Source organism: Copadichromis virginalis, linkage group LG3, assembly GCF_057382275.1.
Source record: "Copadichromis virginalis isolate Kocher_CV1m ecotype Utaka linkage group LG3, C_Virginalis_male_GT1.1, whole genome shotgun sequence".
NCBI lineage: Eukaryota > Metazoa > Chordata > Actinopteri > Cichliformes > Cichlidae > Copadichromis > Copadichromis virginalis.
Genome location: NC_140620.1, coordinates 48,754,514 through 48,769,696, shown reverse-complemented (window position 1 = coordinate 48,769,696; position 15,183 = coordinate 48,754,514). Strand labels below are relative to the sequence as shown.

Genomic DNA, 15,183 nt, shown 5'->3' with positions numbered 1-15,183 from the left:
GGCTGATAATAGGGTTGCTCTTTGAAAAGACGTAACTATACACGCTGACCATGCTGTAGTCTGTTCTTTGTATCAGATAGCAGGAATTTGGACCCTTGCCTCTCATTTCCAGGACTTGAACTTCTAGTGACACAAGTGAAGCTTGCTATGTGAATGTGAACTGCAAGCTGTACGTCAGAGTACGCACATCCAACCATTGGTACAGTTGGTATAATCCATGCAACTTTTCTGTTCTTTGAGTAAGCCATTAGACATGATAACGAGGGAGTCCACCTGACATGCTGCTGCTAATGTTTAGAGTGTAATATGGTCATTTTGGGTTTTGGAGCCTTTTAGTGCCTAACGACCTTCTCTTTGAGAAGAAGCTGTTTGTTTGACTTACTTATCTCTCTTAAACTGAACGATGTTGGGGAGGTGATGGGGTTCGTAAAGGTAGGTAGGGTCAATGAGAGTCCAAGGACTTCCTTCTGGGGCCAACTTAGCCGATCTCAAGTTTGAGAGGACTTTCCTATTTCACTCAACAATACCCGTGAGTGATGTTCCCAAGAGGGGTGTAAAACTGATGGAGAGACAATCCAGATCTTCATCTATCTTTTTGTACCACTCCGTTGACTCTTCAGAATCAGGTGTTTGTGTGAGGGGAGCACAGATGCACTTTAACGTTGGACTGCATCTGCGTAACCTCAAAGACTTCAGGGGTCAGTGCAGTAGTTCAGCAAGCTGGATTGAATTTGCTCAACGTGGCGCAATATGGAAGATCCAGATTATTAGAAATTTCGACGTGATCCTCACATGTGTCTGTCAGGTTTGACACTGAGCACTTTATTATTATTCTTTTTTCTTTTTTAGCTCAGTAAATCCGCTGACTTGAGGTTTTTGTGAGGAGCAGTCTTCTGCGTCTCTGTCTTTGCTTTTAGATTTTGCAATTCCCATTTCTGACAATAATACACAGATGAAGAGAGCAGTGACATTCATGGACAAGGATGATTGTAAAATCGTGCTTAAATTTCCATTTTTTTCTCCCTTGGACAGTGGACACATTGTTCCACGAATTAGCATTTCACGTATTGATTTATTCATTGTCATGCCGAGTAATGAGGATCTTGGATGAAGAATGTCTTCGTCTTTGCCAGATGTTTCCACAAAAATGTACTTGTAAAGTAACAGATGATTGTACAGTAGAAAGCCAGCTTTTGTGCAGCTTTAGTTCCTCTGACCTGGATACCCAGGAGTTGCCAGGTTTAATAAACTCATCCATCCATGTTGTGGTATTAAATGGACTATATTAAAGTCTGTTTTGACCAAATCCTCCTAAATCCTTGGAATGCTTTAGACATTGATCATAGCAGTTGTGTTTTTTTATTAGAAATATTCCGAACATTTCAATTCAGCTTTGAGAGCCAAGGTCTGAGGCTAGTTTGGGCCACACTGTGATATTGTAGTGTTTATCGACTCAACAATGAATCAGGCGCAACTTTAGTCACGATGGGACCTGACAGTCATGGCAAAGCCAGTGTCACTTAACATAACTGAACCAAATCCCACAAATTTTGTTCACGTCAGTTTCTGAATCATTCCCATCTGAAGTAGTTAGAAGCACTGAACTAATATGACATTTATATTGGACATTGTGTGGACATTATTATGAATAAACAGCAAGGTCAGTATGCCGTGCGTTTGGTATCCAAAGATTTGGCTGGTTAAAATTTAAATTTATAAGTAGTCTTAGAATGAGTCATGGACAAATGGCTTCATTACTGTGCAAAGTATTGAGCCACCCCTCAGTTCTTTATATTTTACTGACTCTCTTGTCATTTTTAAAGTGGTTTTGAGAAACAGTTCTGAAGGTCTTTCACAGCCTTTCTTTGGATATTTCTTTGAATTAATTTTCATTGGAGTGCTTGTACCTGACCATTTTCAGAGCAATGTTTTTCATTTGTTAAGCCAGTTAACACTGACCTTTGAACATTTTAAGCATAAAAGGCACCTAACTCAGTGGAAGAACCAGTCTCGTGTCAACACATAACAGACAACTTAGCAAAGAATTAATTTTAAACTGTATGCTTTTGTGGCAACCTGTCACAAAAGCACATGACTTGTTCCCATTTCTTTAGATGAGTCTATGAAAAATACCAAAAATGTCAAGATAAATTAGAGTTTGATAGACCAGTATGTAGGTAGATTTTGATCCATGATGTAGTACCATCTGGAAAGTGTGCAGAGAAAGTATACCTGGATAGAAAAGCACACTGTGGAAAATTATCAGTCTTAGATTGGCCTCCCCAGAGCCCAGACATCAACATTATTGAAGCAGTGTGGGACTGTGTTAACAGGGAATGGAAAAAAGGCAGCGAACATTAAAAGGAGATTTTTAAAATTAAAAGGACTTTTAATATCTTTCACGAAACCCGAAGAACTTTTCTTGAAGACTGAGAGAAAAGTTTGCGTGCTAGATTTCAGGCTTTTTCGAAAAATAAAAGTGGTCATACCAAATATTGAGTTTAAAGCCTATTAGAATTGTACAAACTCCTTATACACATTTGTCCTTATATACTTATACTTATATACCAATTATGCTTTCAGATTTTTGCACTGTAGGTTCAGTTCAAGAAGGAGATCTTGCTTGTGGTATTAACAAACGAGTCTTTCAAAACGGGCGATTTTAGGCTTTTTCTATCTTTAACAGAAACCTTTGATGCATTTGAATGAACACTCAGAAGTACATTTTGCTTTCCTCTTTATTTGCAATTAAAGAGACCACAGCAAGTGACACAGACCGTGTTGAAGATCAAAAGTTTTAAGCTTCACTCGTGATGACATTTTAACAAGGGGCATTATAAACTGTGTATGATTTCGGCCTGCAGTTTCAGAAAACATCTCAATTTGTTCACTGTACCCAGGCATGGTGCAACTAGGCTTACTGTGAAATCTAAAGCCAATTCTCGTCAAACTTGATTTACTTTGGAGGTTGAAGCTGGTACCCTGTTTGCTATTTCTGGCATAATTTTGACTTTTATTCTCAGGGATAGCTTTTTTACTTTGAGAGGGAAGCTTTGAATGGTTTGATTATGTATATCAAGCTCAGTAACAATGCTGGTATTGTAAATGAGTCCGGCCGGGGCCTGGTTTACTTAAAACTGATTGATTTGGAGAGAAAGGAGAAACGGATTCTCTGTGCTGTTAGCTGTGCCGGACCAATCTGTATTTTATGGATGGTGGGCAGTGCTAAAAAGCAATTATGTTTCAATTCCATGAAGTATAAACAAGAAATTTATTATGTCAAACAATGCATAGCTTTGAAATAAGGTTGTAATGAATGGCATGAGCAGAATTATTCAAAAACAATATAGCCATGGCTTAAAACAGCATGTTTCACAATGCTGCCAATTACTTTTTTTTTTTTTTTTCCAAATAACTTTCGAATGACTAATAGTGTCAATATTTCGGACCAATAACACTCTGCGGGGTGTAAAAATCCCACACTGCGTTGTAAGAAAGCAGAAAATTGTTGTGCTGATGGTTTCATGCTGCTCTCACAGCTAACATGGTACCAATCAAGTCAGTTTATATCCATCAGTTTAGTCAATACAATGCCGTCGCTGCTGTAGAGAAGTGATTACCGTGTTAAAGCAGTGTTTCTGCTTTGACTGGCACTGTCTACAAATGACAATTTGACAATTTTAGTGAACAAAGTTACTTTTCACAGTATGTTTGATTATATCGCATATGCACAAAAACAAGGCTCAAGACCAAAACTGTTAATTTTTTAAAGTTTTTTTTATGTTAACTGAAAATAAAAAACTTCTAGATTAAGATGCAAAAGCAGATTTTATATGAATATTTAGATTTTTGGTTTAGCAGTAGTGTAAATAGTTGAATTGTCTGTTGTCGCAGGTTAGTGAATGATATTTTCGATAAACTACTCTACTAGCCTAACAAGAACATGTAACCATTGATCACAGTCCACATGATGTTATCACCACAAGCTAAAGAAAGAAAAGTCGCTAGCACTAATTAGGGACATTTCTTTCGTTGACTGGCCAGGTCACACCGCTTGGCCTGTGTGAGTGTGTTTTTACCTCATATCAGAGGTTTGCTGGATAAGGATTTGGGTCAATATAGCTCATTGTTTAATTGGATTTTATGTATCAAAAACCATTCAATAAATTGTGTTTTTCAGACATAGCTTTGAGAGATATTTGCAGTTAAGGTAACAAAACTGAGATTCTCTTTGACCAGATTTCCTTTGAATGGTGGCGATTGATATTTAATGTTTTATTCTAACAGTGCTTTTGCAGCCATCTTGATTAGTGCATGCTGTGGTTAGTGCTAATACTCACAGTCAGTTGCTGTTTGTGTGTTAATGGTAAAAAACAGCAATAAGATGTTATGTCTGTCAGCTATCATTCTGCATTTGAATGGGATCAATGCAGAGTAATCAGATCAGTAATTGGAAATTAAACATAATCTGTTTGTTATAACATGTGGATTAACTGGGATAGTTGCAAATCTATTGTCATCTATTAAAAATCTGTCTTACATATGCATAAATCTAACTGACTGCTACTTGGTGGCAGTCTGCCCGTGTTTAGAAATTATTCTGCGATTATTGTCAGTTATTATCTGTCTGAGAGTGATTGCAGTCAGCCCGAGTCAGCCCATCGTTGTTTGGTTACCTCCTACCAGCTGATATGTACAATCACCTTGTGATCAAAGTAGCTGTCCGGAGGTTGAGGGCCCTGCACAGACAACATCTGGTTGGTCCGTAACGACCTTAACTACTTCCCAGCAGACACTGGGAAATCACAGTTTTCCTAGTCAAAAGGCAAATGCCATGCTGTTTATACTCTAGTGTGATTGAGACATGAGTAAGGTGCATCCATAAAGTGTAATGGTACATCACACAAACAGGGATATCAAGACAAAGCTATTTAATGTAGTGCACTTTTTGGCACTCTAGCTTTAGCTTAGTTTTTCAGCCCTCTTTGGACGTATTTGGTAAATTTATGGTCAGCTGAATAAAATAAGCTTGTAATTCATTATATAAAGATGTGAAGGGATCACCGCAACCATTAGGATAAATGTGAGTATATCTACAGTAGTCACTGAAAACAAACGGACTGACATTACCATCAGTGTAGCCTAGTAAAAAAACAAGCCAAACCGTAATCCCTGGTTGTGCATTGTGATGTGGCTCTCTGCTGCTTCCTTTCTCAAATATAAAAGCCACCAAATAACACAATGTAAAAACACAATATTCAACACCACAGGGCCCATTTTTGTTACGTCTGACCAAAATCTTCGCCTGGCCAAACATTTACTACGAACATTAAATTCACTCTGATTTATTTCACTTTCATTTTTAAAATCTGCTGTAAAGGTTTCAACAGATTGTTCGTAGTTAGTGACCCACGTCATGACATTCCCGGCCGCATTTTTTTCCGAAACCGCTGTACACGGGATACTGTGAGAAAACAGCGGGCCAAAACAATGTTTTTGAGCAAGAGTGATGTTTTGCCTTAACAGGCAGCCGAATGTCTCCCCTCGCCCTAGAATCCAGCTGTTGATTTCACTTTTTTAAAGAGGTTCTGGTCACTTTTTTTTGTCTTAAGGAAACTTGAATACATCTGAAAACGTGTTTGGACTGGCCGTTATAGACATTGTTAAGTTATCCTTTCATTAATGTTTCATAAACTGAAATATTGTTGTTGGCTTAGAGCACTCTTCACCAAGTTTTTCAGTGTATAGTCTGGATTCTATGGCGATATCTCCTTACAGCCTATAATCTGAATAAAAAATATTGTGATGAATATTAGGAATCATGATGATATCTAAAAATCGTGTAGAGTATTTCGTCTGGACCACACACTCCCACGAAGGCAGTATTTTCTTAAAGGTTGTCAAAAATATCCTACTGAAATCAGAAGGATGTCATCTTGTCGTACAGGATATTCCTCTCTGAGGTGTCATGTGTCATTTCAAAGTGAGCAATAATGAAGTGACTGCCAAACACAGTAAACCCCCTTCTGTTTCTTTTAAAATACAAACCTATGGAGAACCCAGGGTTGATATGAACCACAGTAAAGTGAGAGTCAGGCTCCACCTGTGGTTTCATTCCTTAAACTTTGCCTGGACCCTTCACTGGCAGCAGCTGACATTATCCTGGAAAGGGTTCAAAAGGAGCAAAGTTGGAAGTGGAGGCTGAGCCAAGCAGTGGTATCAAATTGAGCACTTAGCATCATACAAAGAGTTGTGCAACATAATCCTGCGTTTTGCACCCTAATGACACATCTGGAATGTCATAAATCAGCCAAACACAGCATAAACAGGATTTTTATTTTTGTTTTGCACCATACTTACAGGCATGCATCTGGTTTGCACGCAGGGTATGGAGGTCAATTTCAGCAATTTAGATTCGTAATTAGTATGATTGTTTTGCATACTTGCATACTTTAGCTGAACATGAAAGCCTAGCATCAAAGTCATTTCTTGGAGCACCTTTTAATACCCAAATAATTAATTCTGTGCTGTGCGCTCTCTTCAGAAACTTTCACCAATTCTATTTATTTTGCTCAATTCAGTACAGTTTTATATACAGCACCAAATCAACAACAAAAAAACTGCCTCAAGATGCTTTATACTGTAACGTAAAGACCCTACAATAACACATAGAGAATTCCAACAATCAGACAAACCTAAATGAGCAAGCATTTGGTGACAGTGGGAAGGAAAAACCTTCTCTTAACAGGAAGAAACCTCCAGCACAACCAGGTTTAGGGAGTGGCAGCCATCTGATTGGGGGTGAAGGGAGGAAGACAGGGACGAAGATCAATTATAACTCAAATTTAAATGCAGAGCAGTGTATAAATACATAGAGAGTGAGGATGAGGTGAATGTAGAAGAAACTCTCAGTGCATCATGGGAAACCCTCATCAGCATAACTGCAGTGTTACCTAGAGAGAGTTCAGAGTCACCTGAAATTGTTTCATGACTGTGATTATCTTGAACCTCTAACATGATGACTCAATGGAATTTTTTGATTAAATAGGGATTAAAAAAGAACTCATCAATTTATTGGCAAGATAGTGTGGCTGATATAGCGTCACCCATCCATCCTCTTACGCTTATCCTTTTCAGGGTCAGCAGGGGGCTGGAGCCTATCCCAGCTACCATAGGGTGAGAGGCGGGGTACACCAAGGGCAGGTCATCAGTCTTCCACAGGGCTAACGCATAGAGACAAACAACCATTTGAACTCACATTCACACTTATGGGCAATTTAGAATGAACAATTAACCTAATCCCACTAACTGCATGTCTTTGGATTGTGAGAGGGAGCCGGAGAGATTCCACGCAAACACGGGGAGGACATGCAAACTCCAGACAGGAGGGTGAAATCAAACTCAGGACCTTCTTGCTGTGCAGCAACAATGCTAATTACCACACCATTGTGCTGCCAGATATAGCAATATCTGCATTTATAATGGCTGATAACGTTCTTCAGTCAATTTATGGCTGTTGACGTTGCATATTATATCCACCAGTGGACACGTTGCAGTTTCTCTGTTGGCAACACCCATGTTTGAAATACATAACTACACAGAACAAGTGTTAATGGAAGTCTATCTTTGTTTCTTGTGCCTGGAAAAAAATATCAGCTAATATATCAAAATATTGAATTTTTAAATATCGATAACAATATCAGTCTCAAAAATCCTATATCTGTCAGGCTTTTCTCAAGTTCTGCCTTTATAAAAACACTCCTTTATTATAGGAGTAGCCACTGATATGGCACGTTTTCCACTGCCTGAGACTGATGTTCACCCAGTTTGTTAAGTCAGAATTTGGATGTTTTTGAGGAGACACACTAGCCAGTGTGTTTGTTCACAGCTGCTAGTCAAGCGTAAAGAATACCACTGCATACAAACACACTTCTCCCGACCCTGTCACGCAAGTACTGTGACCGTCAGTTCCTCCCCCTTGAAGGCAACTCAGGCTGTTAATAAGTCATTCGAACTGGCACTAGAAATGAGTTTAGTTTAGATTTGTCATACCATTAGTCCAGAACCAGCACAGACTACAGTGGCCCTGAGTTAGGTAAGGTTAGTAAATTAATAGAAAATAATCAAACTGTCGATCCTGGCGGCTGTGCAATGCAAGTGAGAAGCTATATAAACATGGTTGCTTAATGTTTTAATGTTAAAAATGTTAAAATTCTGGCATTTTACTGTGGAAATGACAACAAAAAGCCAGAAACAAGAAAATTAGTTTTAGCGGCTGGTCTCATGAACAGACTAACATTATTACTTCAAAGTCATTTTATAAAGGAAATTAGAGATATTTACACTTTTTCTTCCTTTTTTTTGAAGCGTTACCTGTATTCAGTACGATCTAGTCAAGCCATCAACTTGTAAAACCTGGCTAAGCGTGTAATTGTTTTACTCCTCCAGCTGAGCTTTAGCAGCATGATAGTGTTGACAGGAAGATGGCAAACACAAACGCGCTAGTTAAGATAAACAAATTTCAAACCTGGGCATCCGTGCTGAAAGACAACCTTTAAAAGGAGAGAAAGAAATAAAATGACAGCATGAAGCAGACCTTGGAGTTCTTTCTTCCACCTCGACTTATGTCTACATATACATAAAACCTCAATGCTTAATAAGCAGTGAGGCTGGAACGTGTTTGGTTTTCCAATGTGAACTTTTCACATTGGAGGTTTTTCCTCACCCTGGTGTGTAAAAGTGAGAGCGAGAACACTTGTAGAATATGAAACTTACACAAACAAAATGACAATCGCATTCTTCTTCTTTTTTTCCAGGACCTCCGGGAAAGCGGGGAAGAAGAGGCCGTAATGGAGACCCTGGTATGCACATTTGTGTTTGTGTGTTTGTCTGAATCTGAATCGAGTTTTCTCAATCCAGAAACGTTTAAGGAATGATTCAGGAGGACATTAGCAAATCGTGCTGCAATCATGTAAAAAGTACACTGTATATCTGTGGAGGCCAAAATAGGTTATAGATGTGTAATTTGTGGCCGGTTGGTTTCAGCGTTCGCTTGGATTGTTTGAGCTGCAGTCGCTGCAGAAACACTGTATTTTCCCGGTAAAGCTGAGGGACAGAAAAAGTGATTGGAAACCTGGTGGAAGCTGCTGATGTCCGTGCTTACGCTCAGCGTGGATATGTTTATATGCTGTCCCGAGCTCAACCCCCACAAACTCAGCAGCGACTTGCTATAATGTAATCAGGATCTCCAGTCTCCCCCTCTCCCCTTCCTCAATCTGTCCCAGCTGAGGCCTCGGGCATCAGGGCCTCAGCTGGGACGTGTCACGCAGTGACAATCCCCGCCACGGGAAGTGTCACCTAAAATTGAATTCGCAGCGAGAACACGTACTTGGCGCCCAGCTCCGTCCACGCTCCGCTCACCTGATAGCGGGAAGTGATAATGGAATCTGGAGTGTGTCGGCCTTTTGGTCGAGAGCACAGAAAACAGAAAACACTTTGGAAAAAAAGTATTAGCTTTGCAAAAGGAAGGCAGAAAGACGGGGCGAAGCAAAGTCCCCAGCCTTAGTGAGGCAGACTGAAAAAGAACAGCTTTGGTTTCGTAGACAGAACCAAACACTGGAATTTGCACAGGAAGTCAGAGGAATTCAACTGAATCATTTGAGATCTGCTTGCTGAGTATTAGTATTTTTATTTCCTGTATTTTCAGTCAAATTAAGGCTCCTGCTTTTGTTTCGAGATGTGGATCTGCTATACGTTTCTTTCTTCTTTTATTTTTTCTAATTTGCAAATTACCATAGCGATCTTGCACACAGCCTGAAAGCCTTTAAAGATTTTAAAAATTAATAAATAAAAAAATAATAATAACAAAATGAGTTTACAGAAAGACAGCGGTCCAATGTTCCGGTTGGCTGCAGATCTGAGATACCGCCAGGCTTTGTTTATGCAGCGCTTAACCTCCCAATAAACATCCACCATGCCAGCGTAGTTTAAATGGCACCATTGTTCAGACACATTTTTTTTTTGGTCTCTGTTCAGCCAGAGCAAATGCGGAGAATGTGAATTGCTTCCTCTTGACAAATCAATTGGAAACAAGCAAGCAATCATGGCCACTCATGATGCCTGGGCTGGTGAGGTACAGCGGTCTATTAAGAATAGACAATAGGGAGCAAATGTAAGGACAGGCCCCGACATTCAGTAGAATATTTGCAAACCGAAGCACTGACTGGATTGAAGTATCTTGTCGGGAAACAGATACGTGAGGATGTTTTATCTACATCCTCACGTGCACGCAGCTTTGAATGCTCTCGGTGTAATTGCAGATTGACACGCAGTTTTAGTTCAGTCATTTCCGCTGAATTCCCCCAAATAGGACGTGTTTGACTTGCTTTAAAAAGTAGATTCAGCCTGAATCCCAGAGAAACGCTCAAAACAAACTGCACTGGGGAGAAACTGAAAAGATATTTAAGAGACATTATTTATGCGACTGAAGAAATGCAGTCCTTGATGGGCAGGGGCATGCTGAATTCTGCACCGTAAGCCTTCTGCAAATCCAATTTCCCTCTTTTAAGTTCTCAACTCTGGTGGATGTTGAAGGGGAGCATATTTAATTCATGATTCACTTTAACCAAAAGAAACTATGCCGTCGCGAGTTTCCCATAAATTCATGCTGAGGTGTTTTGCAGTTTACTCATCTACAAAGGTAGGAGGAAGATTTCACCCACCACTTGGCTCCGCTGACAGAAAGAACAAATAGGAAAAAGAGACGGTGATGTTTACCTATGCATTAAAAATGAATGGGATACTTCATTAGGATCTCTTGTTTGTTTACCGCTAACATATGGAAAGGAAAATTGTGGCAGGACAGTTTAGGATGAAGAAGGTTTTGTAGCATTGAGAAGCCACAGGCTCAGACTGTTCTAGCAGGTGGTCAATGCTGGAAAGTGTTAGACGTTTCCTCGCATATTTTTTCCCCGTTTGAATAATCAGGTCTGTGACTCCTGCGCTCACAAAAAAAAAGGAGGAATTGATGCTTGGATTAGGTGAGCAGTTCCACTTTACACACGGAAAGGTTGAACGTTTGTTCGAGTGGAAGTCACGGTGTGAGAACGGAAAGCCTTGGTGACTTTTACTGTGCATTATAAAAGACATGACACGCTACAGTGTCAGCTAATAGTGCTTTTTGATTTTACTCTGGCCGTCAAGAAGCTGTAACAGTTGTAGACCCTCAAACCTTTAAGGTGCCTGCTATGTTCTTTATCGGAAATTGTACCTTTTCTTTCCTTAAATCACACTTTTTTCTTTGATTTCTCATAATTACTAGCTGAAACACTTAAAAAAACAACAACAACATAGTGGTGCAGGTTTATTAAAAACTAAGTGGTCCACTGTAACTCAACGAGCCATAAAACAAACGAGCAGTGAGGCTCAAACACGCGGCTCCTTAAAATCCCCAGCTGTAGGAGCAATTTGCAGTGGTCATGAAGAAGAAGCGTTCAAGGACATAGGAGAAAAAAAACCCTATTTCAGTGTTAAAGCAGCTGGGTACCTTTTTAATAAGAACCTGAAGACCTCAAATGATTTGCAGGGTTCTGGGGAGCCCTGAAGTGCGCTGGCACCGAGTCCTTTGAGCAGCAGTAATTGGGCAAAAGACGAGTGTCACCTCACAAAAAAAAAAAAGTGCGGGTATTTCTTTAACAAGCACACAACCTCTTGTAGCAGTGAAATCGGAGCTACTCGCAAATGTAAAATGCGATCACCAGGCCTGGTGACTGTTGTTGGCCCCACCGCGGTATGGTAAATAGCTGGGAGTCTGTTGTTCTCTGCTGTAAGGTAGAAAGATTACTGAAAGAGGCCGTCTTTCTCCCATTCCTCATCGTCAGTGAACGCATCGCGGCAAAGATGAAATGTGAAGACGGTCCTATCCAAAAAAATAATTCTCAGCTAGAGGCTGATTTCTGTTCTTAGTAATTGATGATCTGTGTCTGTTTGATCGCTGATTGAAAACACACTAACCAGGGATTTTTCCTCTCTCTTTTCAGGACCTCCTGTAAGTATGCCTGCTTCACATCGTTTGTGATGACCCCGTAAAGGTAAAGGCAGAGCAAAAGACATGCACAGAGGTGCAGACAGCATGCCGCTGTGTAAGGTATAAGATTACAGGGGAAAAGGCACATGCAGGGGCACGCGACAAGTGCAGGTTGGGATGGTATGTGTGCTGCAAAGAGCAATTTGTGTACAAGAAAAAGAAATGCAAGCAAGAAGAAGAAGGAAATGTTTGATATTTTAGGAAAGAAAGAACCAGGTGAGGTTTATACTTCAGGCTCTCAGGAAATAATCCTGCACATAATCCTCCTTAAAACAATTACACTGGGTTTAAACGCTGATATTTAGCATTGATTAAAGAAACGAGATGTAACGTGTTAATTAGGGAGTTTTGAATGATGGAGGCTTCACTATGTTCGCTCCCAGTCTTTCCCCTAACATAAGCTAAACATCTATGCAGATTTAGCTGATGGACATAACTGTGCTATATCATTTCATAATGTATCTTTGATAAGTTGCCTAAGTGCTATTTCTGAAATGCACTTTAAGGACAAAGTTACTTTTTTAAAAGTGTTTTTTTTTTTGCTGTTTATGTACCGGTAAAAGATAACAAATCACAACACACTTGCTGACAGAAATTTCAGCAGCTGTCTCGCTGACTTATTAAAATAAACTCTTTATCACTGGCTTACCCCTATGAGGCACCCTCACCCGTCATCTGCGCAGCCTGCTTTATAAAATTCTCGCTACCAGCATCTGTCCCTGCCAGCGCCCTGAACCCGAAGAGATTATCTCACCTCATTACACCGCCGGGTGATCGCAGATTCGCTCGTCTTTCAGATGGAAAACCTCAGAGTTTCCCTAAAGATGAAGAGAGAAGCATACATACATACATAATCGCCAGAGCTTGTGACAGTTTGCAGCAAAAGCAGGTCAAGCGGGTACTCTGTGTGTGTCGGTGCGTGTGTGTGTGTACATGCGCGTGAGCTCTGTTAAAATTTTTTATATTCCAGAAGGCTGGTGTGATTGAATAGGTATAATAGTGTGTGCCGACTGAGCTGTAAAAGCTGTAAGTTAATCCTCCGAGCCTTCTCAGACGCTCGCTCCCGGGGTTCTGGGACATAAGTAAATGCAGGTGGTCTTACTTCTCAGCCCCTCGCGCCAGGCCTTAGATCTGACAAATAAAATCATACTGTGATGTGTCTCAACAGTTGATCGGAGTCCCAGAAGCGTCGCTGAAATGTTCGTGCAGTAGGAGACGGTGGATTTGCCAATAAACGTATGGGATGCTGCTATTACTTTATCTTTATTTAGGCCTTCATTAGGATGGTTCTTTGAGCGAGACAGTGAATCTGCTGTGCATGAGTACCTGACAGTGTTCCAGCTGTGGCCAACAGGTCACCTTCTGATGAAGTCATTTATAGGTAGCACAACGTGCTCTAAATGTTTGGTAGGGGTCCAGCTTTTATGGCTCCGAGGGGGAAAAAAAGCTGTGATCTGGCAATGACTCACCCACTGCTCACCAAATCTGTTTCTGAAATAAAAAAAGCCCATTCTGGTGTCAGTGATCTCATATGGGTCTTTTTTAACATCTGGTATGGCCAACCAGAGGATGGCAGGGGACACGTCGGCATGAATATTCAGCAGTACCCGCTATAACTCTGGGAACACTGCGTAAATTGCACACAGCCCTCGGAGCCAAACAAACCAACCGCTGCAGAAGTCATTACAGATCTATGTGCCTTAATCGTTACTAAGCTACCGATGAACGCACGGGGACCGGCGGTTTGCAGAGACAGAAAGAGAATAGGTCTCCTCAATCAAAAGTCATCAGGGAAGATCTTCTTTGGCGGCTCCTGATTGCCTTCAGATATGGAAAAGCGATTTTCGTTGTTTTGATTTCCTCGTCTTTTTCCAGAGCCTGCGCGCATTCGTCAGCTTTCACGTCGCAGACTCAATTGTCCAGCGACGTGCTGCTGGAGAGCTCCTGTTATTCTCCAGACAGATTGGAAAAATGTTCAAATGAGACACCTTACAGATGATTTTCAACTGAGAGTACTTACACGAGGAGCGATTTGCCCGTCCTTGCCACCGAAACCCGAAAAAATTTTCTTTTTCGGTTACCGCACATTAATATTCTCTGGGGTGGTGGTGGAGGGGGGTGGGGGTTCTTCGAATTGACAGCTGAGGCGAAGTTATCATGTCTTTCCTACTTGGTTTTTTTATCTTTTCTCATCTTTCTGTGCCTCTGAAAAAGCCGCTTCATGTCAAAACATCAACCCCGAGCGCTCGCCACTCCGTGTGCACACCATTTAGTGCCAATCAAGCATAAAACACCATCCCTGAGGCTGCAGTCAAGTACCCACTAACACCCTCCACTGTGTGTATCTGTGTGTGCATGAGTGTTTTTTTTCTCAGCACAAACTGAATGCCATACTAAATTAAAATTATACAGTCAGAGAGAGAAAGTAGCACGCTTTGAAATCTGGTCAGAAAGACGAGGGGAAATATTTGAAAGCGATACAAAAACTGGGAACATCAAACCAACTTCAGCTCATTTAAGCGTGTCTGTGTACCACAACGAAATCTGCGGCCAAGCAGGGCTACAGTGCAGCCATGAGGTAAATAAATCTGGTCGTGTCTGTATTTGACAAGAGGTTTCCGCCTCCCCGCTTCATCTGCGCGCAGATTCCAGCGCTGCAGGTTGGAGCTGATCTGTCACAATCTATGAATTATGCAGTCGCGGAGCAGGGATTAGAGGCGATGTTGGGGTGAAGCAGAGGAGTCCGGGCGCCCTCAACTCGTCATCCTTCATCTGATATGCGCTGCGGCTCCACACCTGTTAATAAAACATCTTCCAGCTGGAGTTTGATGACTTCTGCCATGCAGAGGAGGAGACGTTTGTGGAGGAAGCCTTGCATTCTCACAAGTCGTGCTCATTTACACTTTTTGCTGCGTTGTGGGGTTCTGTATGCTTAAAACTAAGCGTCCACTAGCAGCCGTAGCATCACAAGAGAGGCCGGAGCGCAGACAACACACAGGCTTTGGCAGGGAAGAGAGTCCCGCCGAGAGCTGAAAGTGGATCTATCGGACATGACAGCGTTTACTTGGACTCATAAGGGCAGCGGTGCTTGAACAAGC

The 15,183-nt window shown here is 41.1% G+C and overlaps 1 protein-coding gene across 1 annotated transcript in view; it reads left to right on the top strand.

Moving 5' to 3' along the window:
- The window catches only part of col25a1 (collagen type XXV alpha 1 chain), a 157,214-nt gene that overhangs the window by 83,182 nt on the left and 58,849 nt on the right, over positions 1-15,183 (top strand). The window contains exons 3-4 of the mRNA XM_085451472.1: positions 8,817-8,861; positions 12,039-12,046. Coding sequence (XP_085307598.1) covers positions 8,817-8,861; positions 12,039-12,046 — 53 coding nt within the window. The remainder of the gene's footprint in view (positions 1-8,816; positions 8,862-12,038; positions 12,047-15,183) is intronic.